The 19,255-nt window shown below is 41.8% G+C and overlaps 1 protein-coding gene across 2 annotated transcripts in view; it reads right to left on the bottom strand.

Moving 5' to 3' along the window:
- The window catches only part of LOC124411102 (ephrin-A5), a 417,074-nt gene that overhangs the window by 7,467 nt on the left and 390,352 nt on the right, over positions 1-19,255 (bottom strand). The window contains exon 1 of one of the 2 annotated variants that reach the window (XM_046889984.1): positions 16,467-17,924. The exons of the other annotated variant lie outside the window; for it this stretch is intronic. Within the exon in view, the coding sequence (XP_046745940.1) occupies positions 16,467-16,585 (119 nt within the window). The 5' untranslated portion in view covers positions 16,586-17,924. Of the gene's footprint in view, positions 1-16,466; positions 17,925-19,255 lie in introns of those variants that run through there. 2 annotated transcript variants of the gene reach the window in all.

Below are 19,255 nucleotides of genomic sequence, written 5' to 3'. Positions count from 1 at the left end.
CACACGAGTTGGTATCTATATATATTAATCTCGTTAATCTTGAATTATCATCCGTGAAATTAAAAAAGCGAAATGTTTTACAGATCCTCTGTCTATATCTATACACGGTGTAATTAGCTTCGTGAAACCTTTGCCACAGTATAAGGTGTAGATTGTATACATATATAATAAAAATACACAGTCTCGTACGAATGTCAACAGCACTTTTGCACTTTGTGACATATCCGCACATTGCAAAAGTAATTTCACTGAATTTCAAATTCTTCGGTTTGTTCTGCCACCGCTGTTGAATCTATACAAAAGCTGTGATGAGTTACAAACATGATTCTCTGCAAATGTCTGTATAATGTACTTAAGATGTCTTCACCAATTTGTTCACACGTCTTATCTCAACAGGCAATGCAGAAGCGGTTACGTGCAATCATTTCGTTTCGGCGACCATTTACTACTTTGTTTCTAGTTTCTCGAATTGAAGATAATGCGCGGGGCGCTACGACTTCTTGTTACAGGCGTGGTTGGCGTCGTCTTACGTGTGGCGAAGAGTTATATAAAACGTGTTGTGCTCTCGTGCGGGTTTCAGGCGGCTCCCTTTCAAGCTTTCGTCATTAGACGGGCGGCTGCCACTCCGTTGTTATTATTAGTTAACTTTAAATATTTATCATATTTCTTGGCTTCACTCCCCTGTCGCTCTGCTTCACCCCCTTCCTTCGCCCTTCGAACACATATGTACAAACAACGCACGCATATGTATACGTAATGCATACATGGAGGGGTTCTTTCATCCACTGACTAGACGACGACCGACGACGAGACATCCACATGCAAAGTCATCCGATCCATAACCTCAACGACTTCATTCTCCCACACTCTCGACTTCTTTTTCGTATCAGCACACCGCAGTATCCATTGGGAAAACAATTATTTTTTAACTACAGGACTGTTTTTGTTACTTGATGATGTTTGCCGGAAACCTCGTGTAACGTTCCGTTCTGCACCAACTCAGAAAACAGCTTACAAGACTTACAAGACAGCTCTTTCAGGTTCAGTCGCAACACACTATCTTAGTCGTACAGCGATGAAGAACTAGTGCAGTGGGATGTTTCAGGATCAGGACCTGATCTTGCTCATGGAACTCTCCTCTCAATGTTCCAAGTGACACTATAACTGCCGCATCGTCTTCCGAGTCGTTTAGTTTCCATCTTTCTTTGCCTCTCGAGGAAGAAAAATTTTGCTGAAGCATAAGCCGGGACTAAGATGTCCTCGTTAAGCTTTAGCGCTCGGCCATTGGAGTTAAACAACCGACGCATGCATGTACGTTTTCATCTCGAAGCCGCATCTGCTGTGTCTGCGTACTACCAACCTATTAAAAGCTCGGCCGGTTGTGAACCAGCACTAAGATAAACGTGGGTGTGACGGTTGTCAGGTGTGAGTGTGTCTGTTCGTGATGCGTGTGAAGCATGTTGCCGTAGTCGTCGTCCAGTCCATGCACTTTCCTCTGAAACGAAGCGAGTGCAGCCGTGGGACTCGGGTACTAAAATCGGTGGACGAAGTGTCAGCTCAGCAGAAGATCAGAGATCAGAGATCAGAGGACCGTTGAAAGAAATAGTCCACCGTGCCAACCAACCGCCCATCTCCTCATCTTCCGGCTTTCTACATCTCTCGTTCCGTAACCAAATTTATCCCCTTTCATATGACAATTCTCATCGTCCGTCGGCTCGTAACTAGAATGCAGAATATCGGCGTCGACTTTTCAACCGGTTTTATGGACGCACTAGACGTATCATAATTGTCTGAATTCTGTATGACTCGGGGCTATTTTGCACACTCTGCATTTTCCTGTCTTTTTGTTAACACCTTATTCAGGACTGCCTGACTTCTCTCTTGGTTCTTCGCGGGCTTGTAACAACCTTGTTTTCACCACGTGTAGTACCGGGAGAGAAAAAGTAACGAGTTGACTATACCTTCTGCACGTTAACGCGATGCTTGGCAGTGTCCGCATTTCAAATAACTCAGCCCCGTTTTTCATTCCGCATTTCCAACCCGTTTATGGTCGTCAGTTTTTTGGTCAACACCGACCTGCCAGCCAACACGGTTGGAAGAAAAATTAATACGTTCTTTCCACGCAGCCGATAACATCTACTGCACATCTTTACGCGTGACCAATAGGCAAAGGTGTGGATAGAATCGTTACCAATAAATGAAATGTAATTTACTACGGTTCTAGAACGTGCCCGACGTTCAGAAAATCGACAGGCAATAGGAAATCACATCGTGCAGTAAGAATTCATTCCCACAGTCACAAGGACCCTACAAGTATCTTCAGTCGTTCAAGGAATTTGAGATCCCTGAAGAAGGTTTACAAGTGGATGCGAAGTACGCGATCATCATCGGATGAACATACTATACCTACGTTTGACCATTTCGTCGAGGATCGTAAGAATTGATGGTGGAAAAGCGTGCTGCAGAAGGCCGGCGAGTTTGGCTGCTGCAGAGGGGTCTCTACTGCATGACGAGGATTTGGGGGTGCCGATGAAAACCCTCGACTGAATAGAGCGAAGGAACAGAATGTATAGAAATCGGAACGGCTGGGTCCTAGCCAAGGTATACGATGAGAGAGGAGAGATGTAGAAGTCGGCCTCGAGGGTATTTATCCAGCGCTCTTTCTCTTTCTCTTTCTCCCGAGACATGTACATAGATATATCGGTGTATAAGGACCTATTGGAATGGGCCTAACGGTGCCGGAGGCATTTTCTTTGTCCGAACCCGGCGGGGTGGTTCGGCTCGCACTAGCCCAGATACATCGCGTACCTGCAGACTGAGACCCTCGTCTTCTCTACGCCTTCGCAAGGATTTTCGTAAGCCTCTGTCCATGCCGTTCTGCGGGGCCTATGTCATCCGGACGGTCGAGCCTAGCCTCCGACATTTTTCGTAAATTACAGGTTGGGTGCACTTATGTCTGCAGCCTGATGACGATCATGTCGGTTCATCCCTACACTCAACTCGGCTCCAAACACCGGATTTAAATGCACAGATCTGCCTGTAACATCTCGGTTGTCTGGAATGCTGCTCATACTGCGGCGAGCGATTAAAATCCCGTTGAGATCGGCCTATTTGCGTTATGGACTCGCATAACGGTCCTATAATTCACCCTTGATGCGGAAAACACCGTGAGTCCAACATTTTCCTCCGTTTTATGATTTCTCAGGGTCTTTTGTAAGCTCAGTTAGATATTTTCTGGAGTGGATCTTCGACCTGTAGCATTCAGATTCATAGATGAGCGACTTTAGTCAGGGTACAAATGACGCGGTCTTGATCCTCACGACATGGCAACTTTTCCGTTACCCGGTTAAGAGTTCCTCTTCCTTCATGCAGCCTTCATAGATGTTATTCGACAATGAATCATCGGAGAGAATTCGAAGAATCCGTTGAGACTTACAAGAAAATTATCAGGACTTCTGATCGTAGATTCTCATGAAACTTTGAGGAGTGTTTCCGTAGCTCTTAAGATGTAGCTCCTGCTGCGTAGTTTCGTTTAATGGGCTTTCCTTCGATCAAAAGAAAGCAGATCAGGTTATCGGTAATTCGTGAAACTTTTTACTATTGCTCTGAAAGAATATATCTGATCATAATAGAATTTATAAAATTCTATCATTGAATCTTTATCGGTGAACAGTGAAATTAATATTCAAGGTACACTATGCCACAGATCAAGTTCTTCAAAGCATTACATTCATCAAGTTGCTCATATACTTAATTGTAATTGCAGTGAAAAGAGGCCTATTAGATGAAACCAAATATCGCAGACTCCATATCTTAGGTCAACTAAGAAACTATCGTAGAATTTTTAGCAGAATCCATGATCCATAGGCTTGATAGTCTCCATGTAAGTTTACTTGTGTCATGGACTCGCTTAACGGTCCGATCGTGTACCTACCCTCGATGCGGAAACCCTGTCGAGGACAGTTTTCCCTTCGTTTCATGTTTTCTCAGGTTCTTTTGTGAATCCAGGAATATCATCCGAAGCGTGTCGGCTTCCTGCGAGCTTTAGATTCACCGACGAGCGACTTAGCCAGGATACGAAAGACGCTGTCCTGATCCCCACAACATGGCAACTTTTTCGGTACCCAGCCAAAAGTTCCTCCACCTCCTCTTTCCGCAGCCACGCACGGCTTTCATTCGACAATGAATCGGAGAGAATTTAGAGAATCCGTTGTGACGCAGACGGGCAGGCAGGCAAGCAGGCAGGCAAGCAGGCAGGCAGGCAGGCAAACCTCGAGACCCTTCCGATTCCCCTCTTGTGCAAGAAGCCATATATTTTCAGTTTTAGTCCTCGGGAATCGGTGGATGGGAATCCCATCCATTGAATGGTCGGCAGAAAGGGCGGCAGCCTGCCTCCTCCTGGGCCCTCCTCCTGCCTCCATCGGAAAGGTGCATCTTTCGATCCTCGGGGACTCGAACCGACGAAACGCCGAACGCTCGCCCTCGCAGGTATAGCGCACCCATAATATACCTTCAGAGTGCGGGGACCGACTGCCTAACCGGGCCCCGAGGTAAAACGGATAAGATAGAATGGTGAGTGATTACCTTGCTTTGGGGGTATGGGTTCGCCGTATCGTATTCAGTCCGTTAATAATTGCTCTCTCCGTCTCTCTTTCCTCTATTTCTTCTCCTCTATAGGCATCTTCTCTCTGTCTCGAGTAGCTCGTCGTCTGATCGCGACGGGCGCCGGTCTAAGAGGATAAAATACATATACGGCCAGAAATGATTGCGGTCAAAACGTACACACATACCTACGTAGGTATGCATATGTGCCCAGTGAAAAGAAATTGCCTGCAGATCATTTCATGGAAACGAATATCCCGCCGTGTATGCCTGTGACCGATATATTATCGATCCGATCGATCGGCCTATTTTTCACCCCGCCATTTGAATAAATGTTCGGTGGAAATAAAAACATGTTAAATACATTATATAGTTTATATAATCCTTCTCTTCTAGTCGATGTGTTGCCGTACACACTGCAGAGGTAGGCATATTACGATCACGAGCATGATATTTTCGCCGATGGAAAAAACTTGTTAATGTAATCGTATAATTAATTCGCCGCGATAAATTCTCACAACAGCAAGGCTTATCCATATATGATGCCGCAGTGGGTATAAGGTGTGTGTATGTATATACCTGCGGTCGTCGTGCCGGCAGCTTTTTACAGCTATAATTGTTGCCTTGAGGGCCTCTTTACTCAAGTGATAAAAAAGAGAGAGGATATACGACGTTCGGGTTGCGCGCGGCTTCGGCCATTCACCACAAGAGGGTGAATTCTTGTCGCAAGTAGGTAAGTTAACAGTCCGACAGCTAATTACATCAATCTCAAACAAGTATAAAACCGAATCACCGAAAGGTGTCTGTAATAAGCAACGAAATCTGACCACCATTCCGAGTACATAATAACATAACCTATACGTTGTTTTCAAGAAAATGACGCACAATCTTTATGACTACGTAACCTATACATTGTTTTCAAGAAAATGGCGGAAAATCGTTGGGACAACATAACCTATACATTGTTTTGAAGAGAACGGCGGAGTAAAACCGAGCACGTGAGGAATTATCTGTACGACTTCGTCGATCGTAAAAAAATTCAGCGTTACTTCTATTTTCGCATGTATAATAACAGTGAGCGGTGCGCGCGCAGCTCAGGCAACAAATATGAAGCGTTAAAATGAAGGCGGCAGGTGCCGCAGGTGGCCGTAAAACGCGAAGCTGGTCACTAGCTGGTGGCGAGTGGATAAGGTAGTGGGTATAAGGAATAAGGCAGGCATGCACGATCATCGTGGGTTGTAGAGCTCCGGAGCTGTGCGAAATGCCTTTTCTACACACAGGGTCAGATGCTGAGCTGGTCAGAAGTTATCAGCTTCAGCTTGAAATCGGTGTAATTTGATCGAACAGCCATAGGTAGAACGTATCCCGTTCTTTTGTGCGCAAGCTGCTGCTGCTGCTGCTGCTGCTGCTGCTGCTGCTGCTGCTGCTGTAGCACACGCATACTTCATTGGCGTCTGGATGCAGGCGTGTATGTGTGTTGTACCCACACGAAGTCCTCCTCTCGCATGTTTGCGGGTGCTTTGAAAGTGCTGAGAAGAATTTAAAATAAGAAAGAGAAGTGAGAACGAAAAAGAAAGAAAGAAGGGTGGAAGAGAGAAAGCAAAAAAACGAACTTAATTCGGGAGGGAAAGATACGCGAACACACAACTGTAAGCGGCCTCCAACTTGTAACAGCATGGCATGCGCTAAGAAAAAATTCATTTCTTATAATTTGTACAAAATTATAATGAGGCTGAAGTTTGTAACGTTATTGACGTAACGAAACGTTAGAGCTGCGGGAGGGGGTCACTATTTGACAAGTTTATAGTGATTTTGAATTAGTCAAATTTTCAAATTATTCATACGTTTTGTGTTGTTATAATTTACTGCATTTCATACATTCCTCCAACTGCTAAATAACGATCTTTCCCGAAACCTAAATCGTTACAATAATATTACTAACTTCAGTTCCCTAAATTATTGTTTAATTGGTTATCGTTACAATTCAAGCTCCGTTCAAATGACAAGAAATTCAGATACAAGTAACTCTTTTTAGTGCGATTCTAGATGTCAATATGTACACATTTGGTTATTGTGTAATATTGAACCTGCTTTTCTACTTTATAACATTTTTTCAACCAAATAAGGCATCAACATGAATTTATTTTTGCAACCGGTAGGAAATTATCGCAATATTTAATAGATAATCTAGTACCAGTCACTAATCAGAACGAATTTACTATTGTGATATCGTAGAATTCATACCATTTCTTTATATCTGCGTCAAATGAAAATGCATTAGAATATTTTTCTTCAGAATAGCGCATAGAATCGGCTTGTTAAGCATTTTTTCACTCCTGAGACACGTGCAGGACTTCGATATTTGGAGATATATACGTCAATGTTGAAATCGATCTGGGCACCCTCTGAGGAATATAAAAGCTACGTGGCTTTCCCTTAGTACCTCCCCCTCTCCTCATGTAGCCCCAAACAATAGGTGCCCCCACCCCTCAAATGAGCCACGTGGTTTACGAACGTTCCATAACTAGAACCTCATCATATGAAATTACGATCTGATTTTTCCAAACAAACTCGGAAGCATTTTTTTTCACAACTCAGTGCGCAAATTGTGTGCATCCAAATCTCTGAGTATAAGAAGGTGTTCCAGAGTGATGGAATACCTATTTTGGAAATTTGTTCCGCCGTGTATTTCTGCAGGACCACATCACGCAGACGTCTATAGAGTATTGAACAAGGCCGTTATCTCATGCAGTCAGGGTTCCTTGATGGTGTTTAATCTTTCTTTTTTCCATGCCTATTGGGCCCAGTACCTTCGTCAAGTTTGTAAAATGGTGGAAAACATTCGTCGAAAAGCTAACCGCGCAGGTAGGAATCGGCGCGATCAGTGTCTGGTGAATTCCGATCCGACATCAGGGTCTGACTGTCCCTGTTTCAGGATTCTCTGGCAGATACGCTGTGTTATACGTACAGCTATGCCGGGGACCGCGGAATTGCTTCGATGCGGTTAGCTAAAAGTTTTCCGTGAGAATTGAACAAAGCTAAAATGAGAAAGAAAAAACGGAACAAAACGAGAAAGAAATAATCGGATATATAGCTGAATAAAATGGCTGCAGTTCGTTATGAAAAGGATCTCTCGCCTATCCTATGAAGCTATTTTCATTACTCATAGTACACTCATCTATATAATGTATGTGCAAAGTGTCTGAAAATGATTTTCCGTTCCAAAGGTTTACAGAACGTACATTATACGTATTGTTAAAATTAAAACCACGTCGTATAAAAATGAATCAACGAACACAACGGTCCGTTAATTGGATTAATAAAAGTGCGGTAAGAGGATTGAAAAATCAAAAAAAGTTTCATTCCGCTAATTAGCTCGTTCGCATGATAAACCGTAATCCATATTACATATTTTATTACATATTTTATTTTATTGTATAACTCATTATTTTCCTCGTGAAAAATCATTGCAGGATCTGTAAATTATGAGGTATAATGGTACGAAATTATGGGTCAACTGTGCCTAAGACTATTTCACTCGGAATTTCGTTAACTTTTTATCAATTCGCATTAAAACGCCAGACTAAAGTTACAGAATGTGGGTTTTAAAAAACAGGAGCAATGTCGAAATTTTATGCACACAAAGAAACGGCTTCGCAAATATTTGGATACGGTTTCTTTTTCATTTTCGAGTAAATCTGGCAAGGCCAAATAAATAGAGGTGATTGTTCAGTGCAGAGTGGAATTATTTGCCGTAACGAATGAATTTATCGGTACATATCACGATACAGTTAAAATTTATCTCAAGGTGAATTGTTGGCTATCGAAATCTTGGTGGGATTTTCATTTACTAAAATTACGATTTACGCCTACTGATATTTTTTGTTTTTGTTCATCACGAAACTCTGCTCTGGATGTATCTATAAACATTCTGTTATTATTATTATACGTAAACGTTTCTAGACAATAAGTGAAAAAAATTCTGATTCATATGTGTGTAGAAAATGCGAATGTTTAAGCTTTCGCTCATTTTACCGGCGCATCTACAAGCACTAAGAATTTTTCGCTTAAAAGATCAAAGCTTGAAGAATGACAAAAATTCGGCGAGGTACTCGTCCCTCCCCAGCGGTTTTAAACGAAAAGTAAAACAACCACAAGAGAAAACGCAAAAAAGAGAAGAATGGAAGAAAAAAATAAATCGCACAGTCTCGTCGCGCTTCGCACAGTGCAAAGCTTGGAGTGTTGCAAAAAATGACAGAATAATACGTGCGAGACTGAATCTTTAAATTGATTCTTATTCCTGCAGGAAATTATCTGTGTTATACTCCACCTGCATGCTTAAGAAAAATCGCTACTTCGCTTTTTCAGGTATGTCCAAGATTTAGTGAACCAGTGTAAACAAAATAAACTATTATTTCGAAAAGCAAACTTGTTGAAATTCAAAAGTTGTAGTTTTGCATAAGGCTTGGATGTGAGGTTTTTGGGGTTATTGATAACGAATCTGAAATTCAAGATGGCAGATCCAATATAGCAGAAAAAATCCAAAAAGTCACTCCACGCAACCATATTGGATCCACTATGCTGAATTTTGAAATTTCGAATTGAGATTCGTGATCAGTGACCGCGAAAACCCTCGAATAACGAGTTTCATTCAAATCAAGTGACTTTTCAGATTTTGATCCGCCATCTTGAATTTCAAAACTTCGAGTTCAGTTTCGTAATCAGCGACCTCAAAACCTCTGAAACAGACTTTTAATTCAGATTTTCCGGCGTACCAAAGGTTAAAATTGTCCATTAATGATGAATTTTTACTCTGTAGTTAGGTTAGGTTAACGTTACTAACTTCAGCCTGATTAACTTCACTACCTGCATCCTCGTAGTGAAACACCCCTACTTTCATACCTGAGTAGGTATCTTGTACCAGGAAATGCGGAAAAGACTAAAAATCAGATGGAGTGGGTTTCGCCCGTCGCTTCGCGTCGTGACCGAAGTCGTCTGGAAGAGGGTAGGAGTCAGTGGTTCCTTTGGGGGTTGTCCTTGGATATCTGGCAGGAAACAGCTGCCAGGTTTTGTTAATATTTGGCCGGCTCATATTCAAGTTGGCTTGACCGCCTGTCCACTCTTCGTTCCTTTTCATCCCGTTTCATTCCGTTCCACCATCTCAGAGTATTTTCCTCCGCTTTCCAACCCACCGTCTGCCGGCTTTCCCTTCTCGTCTTATTTCACCCTCCGTATCCGAAACTCATTGTAGACGCTCTCGTCACCTGCACGTTCCTCCTTTTTTTCTCTTCCACTCACGATCCGTGATGCAATTCTTGCGCGTCTCTTATTACGTAGAATGTAGAGCATACTGACGTCTTTTAGTAACCGTAATAGGAACGTCCAGCAACTACATCGATAGGTGTGAACGTTGCCGCAGATGTCTTACATACACGCTATGGTTCTACACCGAGTTTTGAAAGGCTCGTTATTCAGGGGTCGAGATAACTATCAATCATCAGGGTGTAAGCCGTGCTGGTGTTACTAATCCAACATGGCGGAAAGTGATAATGCGACGTTTGTTTGGTCTGTTATTATAGAAACGCACCCTTATGGTAATACAGATATTACAGTATATCCTTTATTTTTCGCAGTCGGAACGTTCTATGGATCTGAGGAAGAGGAAGGTGACTTTGACGTATTTACATAGTCACTTAAACTCAGGACTGCACTAGTCTCTGTGTGGAACAGCATGGAAACCTGATTGCTCGTGATTGCTCGTCCTTTCAACGAATCTCTCGGACTTCTAGGAGAAAACGATGATAACAGGATAAATAAATAGGTCTATATATATATAATAATAATAATATAAGTGCAAAGAGATTAAAGGTACGTGCAAACCGCAGCATACAGACTGCAGCGTCGGAAATAGCCGAGAGCTAAAAAGTATGAAATTGAATTTGTGTTCCATTTATTGCATATCTCGCCGCAAGACGCGTCCTGCAAGCCACTTTGCCTCTTCCATAAACAATTGAAGAAAGGAATAAATAAATAAATATAAATATATTTCAGTGAAGGTTATGCATCACAGCTGCTGCAGTGCTGCATTTGTGCAGACGGGCGCACCTACGTGTCTATCTCTCTATATATATAGATATACCTGTGGCTACCTTATGCCTTGCTATAGACACACCCGTAATACGTGTTAGAAAAAGCTGCCGGATCGTTTTACGGATAGAGACTCGCCAGCCGCAGGCCGTGAGATTGTTCAAGTCAATAGTAAGCAATAAAGATCATAGACGAAAAAAAAAACGATGCGACAATATTTGCACACTAATTGCATATTGGCTATAGTGTTTCGTAGTAAAATTGGCTGACTTCACGAGGAATGCGAGAACTCGTCATAGCGCGGTGTTTTTTGGGCAACTTATCGCTCAACGTCAGCAGATAAATAACCAAATGTATGCTTCGATCATAGAGCGATACGTGATGCAGGTTCAGCTGTCTATTTGTTGGCATTAGGTGGAAAATTTCACAGAAAACTCCCGGCACGCGAATTCGTACGCGGTTGGAAGTTAGTGACGTAATCGTCGTGAAAGATCGGAAGAGAATGATTTTTTTCAAATTTACAATGACTTTGAAGAGGTTAAGTTGTCGAAAGAATGATGAATATATGTTTGAATTTGTTTGTTATACGGTTTATTGAATTTCAGGTAATTCTAAAGTTGCAAAATAACGGTTTTCTTCAACTTGACCTACACCTCCTGAGGTAGATTCTGACCGATTCAAGGCTACCGATGTCGTCTGCTACGCAGGTTGAATAGATGATAGAAGACGACACCGCTGGCCTTGAATCGGTCTGAATCCACCTCCGGAGGTGTACCTATCATTACAATAACGTTATTCGTAACATGCAACAACTCTTTGTTTGTCCGTATATTCGCTTTTAACTTCGGAACTGTTGAATCGATTTCGAGTTGAATTTTTTCTATGGATAGCTGCAACGTTAGGCCAGAATTTAGACTACACTTCGTCACAATGAGATCAATAGTTTTGGAGATATAAAAATTTTTGTAAATCACGTTGGAATGGGATTGCATACATATGCGAACGCTGACTAAAAACTTTTTCAAACAGAGGAAAGTTATGCTTAAAAGTTTTTGAGGTTATGTGTCTAATAGTTTAGCCACAAGAAGCATTCGAGAATATTCACGGGCGGAGCAGCATCGGTCTGCTAGTAAGGTATAAGTGAAGAGAAGTAGACGAAGAGGAATAGAAGAAGAAAATGAAGAAGATGAAGAAGAGAGTGAGTCCCGAGGTGAGGTAGCCTAGTAGCGGAGATAATACGCTGAAGGAGGAGGAGTTAGTGAAGTAGAGATGAATGAATGAATTTATCGCTGCAGACAGGAATGGAGCCACACGTTCAGGATGAACCAGGACAGAGACATTCGATGTGCTGATCGTTATTACGTCCAACTCTAACGATGATATGCGAACTCAGCAAATTACACGTGCTAGCTGCAGGCAGAGTCACACGAGTACCGAGTTACGCCGTCTTCTAAGTATCCTGTGCAACCGACTTATAATACCTAATTGCCTCATAGTTTTTAGCACTTGTAAATCGACGTGTATGTGAGTGTAAATCAACGAGAGCGTGATTCATCGGTGAAAGATTACGCAGGTCGACACAAATTTTGAGTCTGGATTCTAGACGTAGATTTTTTTATTTCTTTCAAGTAACTAATGAAAGTCAAACCATAGTTTTATCAGATAAAGTTTGCTTTTGTAGAAACCACAACGATATCTCGGGTCTTGAGAAAGGTTACCAATATTTTCTCAAACATTCATTTTAAATGAGAATTAAAAAAACTAACTTCTTTTACACCAACGTCAAAAGCACAAAAGAAAACTTTGTAAGTAATAAATGAAGATTTTGGTTACTATTCGATGTATAGAATCAAAATTTATTTTTTTAAATACAAATAGGAAAAAAATATTTTTTATTTCATTTGTTAATCTGTTTACAATGGATTTTAAAGTCGTTACGCAATTAAATAGCCTGAAGTGGTTTTCCTGTGATTCATTCCAATGTTATAGTACTAAACTTGGGATTTTACACAATTATAACAATTTGTTGAATTTCCGGCATCAATATGTTCCTTTGTTTAGATTTTTCTGAGATCATCTAGTGTAGAATTAAAAACTGGTAATACATTTTTTGCTCTTTACTATGTTCATATTTCATTGACTAATTGTTAAATATATAACAAATACGCATCGTATTACGCGAGAATAGGCTGTCTGGATTGTATAAAATAAGCATTTTATAATTCTGTAAGAGATTTTCGTACTTTTTTGTAACCCTATCCCGTTTTTTTCCTGCGGTCTCCAGACACGTCACGTGAAAATATGTGATACTTAATTCGACTATTCAAGCATCGCCGAAGTGTTTATGTACCCAAAGAAGGTGGGCTGAGATACGGGAGGCTTTGTTACACGGAATTGCAAGAACGACGGAGAAAAAATGGTTTCATCCATGTCTGCCGAGAGGTGGTCTTGCGGGAAAACGTAATATTACAGGACACCCATGAGGGTACGCTATAAATAAATGAAAAAAAGAAAGAAAAGAAAAAATAAATAAATAAACAGAAAAATTTACACCAAAGGTTGTTATCGGTGTGAATCATAGGCGTGTGTGTATGTAAACTATGATAGCTGTATAATTCTATACCTACCCTGAAATACATAAGATAACTTCGCGTCGGCTGCAACCAAGCGATATTATACACTTGTTCATTAACGAGCTAATTCATTGATGCGGGCCGCCCGCGCCGCGCGGCGTTCAGCTCATAAAATCTAGGAATGAATTACAAACGCGGGTATAGCTAATCACAATCAGTAGCCGCTGCCACATATTATCTCTGTGGAAACGTGTAACGTGGTCTGAAGGCTGGCCTCTCATGCCTGCGCGTTTATTTCTATTTTGTGCCTACTTTTTTACGAATTCGAGTTATACGAGTGTGGTTGCTTCTGGGATAATCAGAATCGACCCATTCACTTTTATATTGTTTATAATCGTGATAAATTAGCTGTATTCTCGTTCAGAGATCATCGGATCTTGTTTAAAAAATTGTAGAACTTGGAAGTTGAACCGCGAGATGCGAGGCTTTGGAGATTTTTGTAAACGTTTTTTTTTTTTTTTCACGTGTGAGAAATAACGTCTTCTTTCCTGTTGTACGGCATTCCTCGTGTAATATTATTATAGCGAGGAAGCGATATCATCTCTTATGTGAACCAGTCGACAGAAAATTATGAAATCGACATCGATGGGTGCATAATTAACAACCGCGCAAGCAAGCATGCAGGCATCAAACCTCCGGCATGCTTCTAATTCGTGTTCTCGACGCCGCAGCTGCACATATATAAAGATTTTTCTTCTATTTTCGAGCCAGGAAATCCGAGTTATGCCCTATGCATATATCCCGAAGCGGAGATATCCTACAGTGGGCTGGCTCTTCAGAATTTTTACCGTCATCGTCATTATACAGATAGTAATCAACCGCGGTATTATGGTACCTCAATTTCTACGCTTCAAAAATTACGGCTACGAAATAAATATAAATAATATAATTCCGCGATACCCGAATAGGTACGGTACAAAACGAAAAGTTATTGGGATTCAGAATTCTCGCTGTCTCAAGAGAAAAAAATTCATAAACCGTGATTCTTTCATGATTTCATGCCGAATAATGTTATTTTATTTGATTTGAAAAAAACTTTATCCGAATTGATTACAGGATGTCTAGTGGCAATCACATATCAAATTTCCTGACGTTTCACGGTTTTACCAGACGAAAATAGACACTTTCCAGGACTCGTTTCAACCTAACTTTACCAACAAATTCACGTTTTCGTGCAAATTAGTTAGAAATTAGACATCAGATGTCTCCATTGTAAGTTGAAGTAGTTCAATTTTTCTTTCAGTTCAATTGTGATAAGAACTCAATTAAAATATCATCATCACATCAATGAAAACTCCAATTTTCAGAAGCTTACGGAAGAATAGGATTAGCCATTTTTTCGAAACATGAAGGTGGAAACATCAATTTGAGAGTATTGACTGTTTTTTGGTACGTGTTTATATTTTTCATAAATTTTATATAGTGTTCAACACCAACTTATCAATTGTTAAAATTCCGCTAAAAATAATATTTTTCGTCACTTAGACGCCTTTCACACAAACACCGCTCAATTGTCTCGTGGAGAGTAATTTAATACATTCCAAAAAATCGTACACTAGTCAGAAAAAAAAATTCAAAAATTCCAGGACATATGCCCGAATTTCCTGATATTTTCCTGTTTTTCTAGACTTCTCTGACAACTAGCCACCTTGTTGAAAAAATTGCTCGTTACTTCTGAACTCAGCATCAAATAATTTCATCAAATGTTGAAAAGATTTTTGCCAGTTTTATGAAATCATTTTGTATAATGGTGTGTCATAAAATTTCAGAATATCACTAACACTCTCTCAAATTTCGTGAACTTTATACTTCGTAGGAGTATAAAGAAGAATGAAAAAAATTAAAATAACATAAGAAAATAAATTACTTTGTATTATATCGAAGAATCGAATGTGTTGATGTTATCAAAATTATTTTTATGTATAAAAAAATCACCCTTTTGTAAGTTTATAATGACTCTGAAAAAGGATCAAGTTTCGCTTCGTTAAGGCTTACTGAATTTCGCATTAATCTAATTTAGGATGTGGCAATTTCTCTGAAGATCTATTGGCACATAAACGTTGTGAAGATGACGATGTAAAAATTTTTACACGATACTTTCGCCAATCTTTCGCGTAGGTTTAATCTGGTCTAGGACGACGTTCCACATTTCAGGGTCCACGATATTTACGTTTGAACGTACTGCTCGGTAGACTACACAACAGACAAAATAAAAGTGTCTTGTCTGGCCGACAGACCACCATACCTATACATTTTTGGACATGTTGGATCCGAATCTGGTGTCAGAATTGCTCTGCCACCCTCAGATTTTGAGTTACATATGCGGTATTCCACTATAAGCGTGTTCAGAAGCATTTAAGTATGGTGGTTTGGTCCACCACACAAGTGTTTTTTATTGTGTTGTATAACTCCTGAACACAATTTGAAATCAGGAGATGATGGAGCAATTCTGACATCAGATTCGGATTTAACATGTCCAGAAACACGTAGGTATGGTGGTCTAGTCGACCGGACGCGACACTTTTATTTATTTCTTGTGTGGCTGTGTTATGTATACCGGGTTAATCCAGCAGCGCATGAGGTTAATTGCGTTGAAGTAAGGAGCGCATCGCTGGGCTCGTGTACTTATGTACCTACATAAGGTGGGAAGGTGCAGGTACGTAGCCTCCGTAAGCGTCGAAACCGGAATCTAGACAAAAACTATGGGCTTTGGCCTGGGTATTCCGGGAAGCGAGTACCTACGCCGTGAAGGCAGCCGGTGCAGTTGGTACCCCGGACTGTCTACCTGAACACAGCGATCTGAGGACCGACACGCCTGGCGTTAAAGTCTCCGGATTCGGTCTGCCCGCGCCATAAACCAGCCGGCCGTTCTTCTCTGCCCGTCGGCACGATCCAAGCCCTGATCAGTGCTCTCGAACCGTCACGACTCGATCGGCCGAATTTACTCCCCTGCACACCATGGACACGTTTTCCAAATACCTGCAGACCCTTTCTCATTGTCAGAGATGAAATTACGCCGCCTTTAATTATTTTTCGCTCTCTCGCAGTTAGCTCCGAAATATTTGCCGATCGTGATCTTACATTGCGCGCTGAGCGTCTTATGTTTTTAAACATTCAGGATAGAGAAGTGTAATGGCGACTTACATCGAGTTCGTCGTGTTCCAATACATGCTGATGGTTTTCGCACAATTGCTGACCGTCGACAACAGGACTGTTTGAAAACAGACTAGAAAAACTAGGGTCACAAATGATGTAGAAACCATCGTAACAAACACCACTTATCACAGTATTGAATCATATATACGCGGTTTTTAAATTCCCACGGTTAGCGGTGAATGATATTTATTCTCATAGAATTCTCTCCTTATCGCGCGTTAGTCATATCATTACACTTCAACTACTTTATACGTATATTTTATCACTATCCACTGTCTTCTTCACACACGCTGTAATGCAGGCGATTGCTATACACATAGATATGATAGTGATTCCCACCGTATGATAGCACGATTTTTATTCAAAGCACACTTTTTTCACAACGCAATATTCCGTCGAGATCTATATCATAATGTCGAATATATATTTGTTACTCTTTATCCCGTTGAAGGCTGCACACTAATGAATGATGCAACATCCGACTTCGATTAGATTCCACTTTGTTTACCCGATCTTACTATATCCTTTTGTTGTTTCCCTTAAGCGGAAGTGGTAACTCGGAGTAGTTCTTCCGGCTCCTTATTCCGCTGCAGCAGCTAGATCGTCAGCTTAGACTACCTGACTCGCGATTTGAAATACATTAAGGATCGGTGTCGCGAAGCCGGGCAAGATTATTTGCTCTGCGAGTGTTTTTTCTCTCCTTATTCTTCGAGGTGTTATTCCTCCTTTTTGGAGTAGAGCTCGTTTGACGAACTACCAAGCATGAACGTGTCCTGCAATTCCTGCTGCACATTGGGACCGTGGTTGTACAGGATATCGCTAAGATGTCGGTAGATTTGGGAGGCTCTTCCAAGCGCGGGATTTTCAACTACTACTGATACACTAGCACTAATTATCCCGCTACCTCCGTTTCTCATTTGTCTACGATATTCCACACAAATGAGATGATTCACCGAAACTAAAGCTTCATCGGCTTTTTTCACTGTAATCTGTCTTCATTTACAATATCTTTTCCGCGTCTGAACTTCGGCACAAACTGTAACTGTTCAACGCATAGAAGAGATTCGTCGCGTTTTAAAACAATTTACGGTAACACGATATAGCTCGCCTCTACTTCATCATCCCTTCGAGTCCTCCTTGCTCTTCTTCATGATCGATTGAACGCTTGAAAAACCTGCGTCACTTATTTTTTTCTCCTCTGTATTTTATATCATGTATGTACGTACATGATTATAATCCGTGTGGAGTTAAATTCCAGAACTGAATTTATAACATCGGTACACACCGTCGATAAACTGAGCCACGTAATTTAGTCACACTTTCGGCCCCCCAAAAAAAAACTTGCACATCGATCTTACAGAGAGAAAGGGTAATCCAAAGAAGCCAACGAAGCCAAACACTTAAAATCGTGAAAAAAAAGAACAAACGATATCCGTTTATTGCGACCGCACAACGACGATTTATAAATATCCTTGCCTGCTGTTTCAATATAAAAAATAAAAAACTAAAAATAAAAACGGCGAATGTCTTTGCCGCCTTTAAACACTCCGAAGTTAGCTTCCTCGGCACGCTTTCGTTGTACGACGACACAACGCGGGTGCGATTTAAAACTGCACTACCACCAGAGCCGGGGCCGCGGACGCGTCTGCTAAGGGCCGCGAGGCAGCGGCGGTAGTTCGCTTCGTTTCGGAGTTCAAGCCTCCGAGCAGTGCCGAGGCTCTCCGGGCGGCTCCGGAGGTGCCCGAACTTTTCCGAAGACGCACGGACTCTCCCTTCCATAGCCTGACGCCTCGCTTCGCGGTATGCGTCCCGCGCCTCCGTGAGGAGCGAGGGGTGAGTGAGTCGCCGCGTCTATGCTGGATCTTGGCTCTCGACTCTTATCTCGGCTAGCCTCTAGCATCGCAGGAGGTGTGCCTGCGCTGCTGCCCGCAGTGTGGCTCATCTCAGTCGTTTTAATCCCGCGATGACGCGCCGCGCCACCTTGTGTGTTTCTAGTTCTTACGGCCGAGCTTCTTTCACCTCTTTTTCCTTTTTGCCGGTGTGTTCCGTGTTTCGCGCTCTCGTCTACGAGTGTGTATATATGCTAGGTATCTGCCCTCTTTCAGCGCCGATAATTGCCGCGTGAATTGAGGCTAAGAATTTCCGCTGAACGTGATTGAAAAATGAAAAACACGTGAAGCGAGAAGTAAAATAAGGGAGTCAATGTTGGGTCAGGCGTGGATTTATTTCTTGTTATTCGATCCCCCGTCTCTCGACGTCTTGTGGCCTCGCGGCCGAAGACACGCGGTACTGTTGCCGGGATGAGCACATCGCTCTTTCCCTCTCCTTATATTACTCTGTCTTTATCCGGGCTTCTTTGTGTGAGTCGAGTACGTGCAGCTAGGAGATCCTAGGCCTGGGGTCTCGAGGTCCCGACGAACCGGTATCCACCTACGGACAGTCATGTTAGTCATTAGTCCGACTAATGTAACGCTTCAAATTCTATCGAACCTGTGTACAACGGCTTCTTTTTATTCCTCGGCTTCTTCCTCTTCTTAACCCTCTCTCCGTCTTCTTATTCTATACACCCTACTTGCTTCGGGATTCTTGACTTTCGGTTAAACAAGCTGCGGCGCACAACTTCCAAGTGACGAGCTGCAGCCTTCAAACTCCTCTGATTTTTCGATACTCGAACGACTATAATTACCACGGAAGCTGGAGGAAACACCAGCTTATAAAGCGCCGTTAGGTTTCCAACTTTCTTCAGCTCCTCCGTTCAAGTCACCTTCCGGAAACAC

The sequence above is a fragment of the Diprion similis genome, chromosome 10 (assembly GCF_021155765.1).
Source record: "Diprion similis isolate iyDipSimi1 chromosome 10, iyDipSimi1.1, whole genome shotgun sequence".
NCBI classification, from domain to species: Eukaryota; Metazoa; Arthropoda; class Insecta; order Hymenoptera; family Diprionidae; genus Diprion; species Diprion similis.
This window is presented reverse-complemented; position numbering and strand designations above follow the sequence as displayed.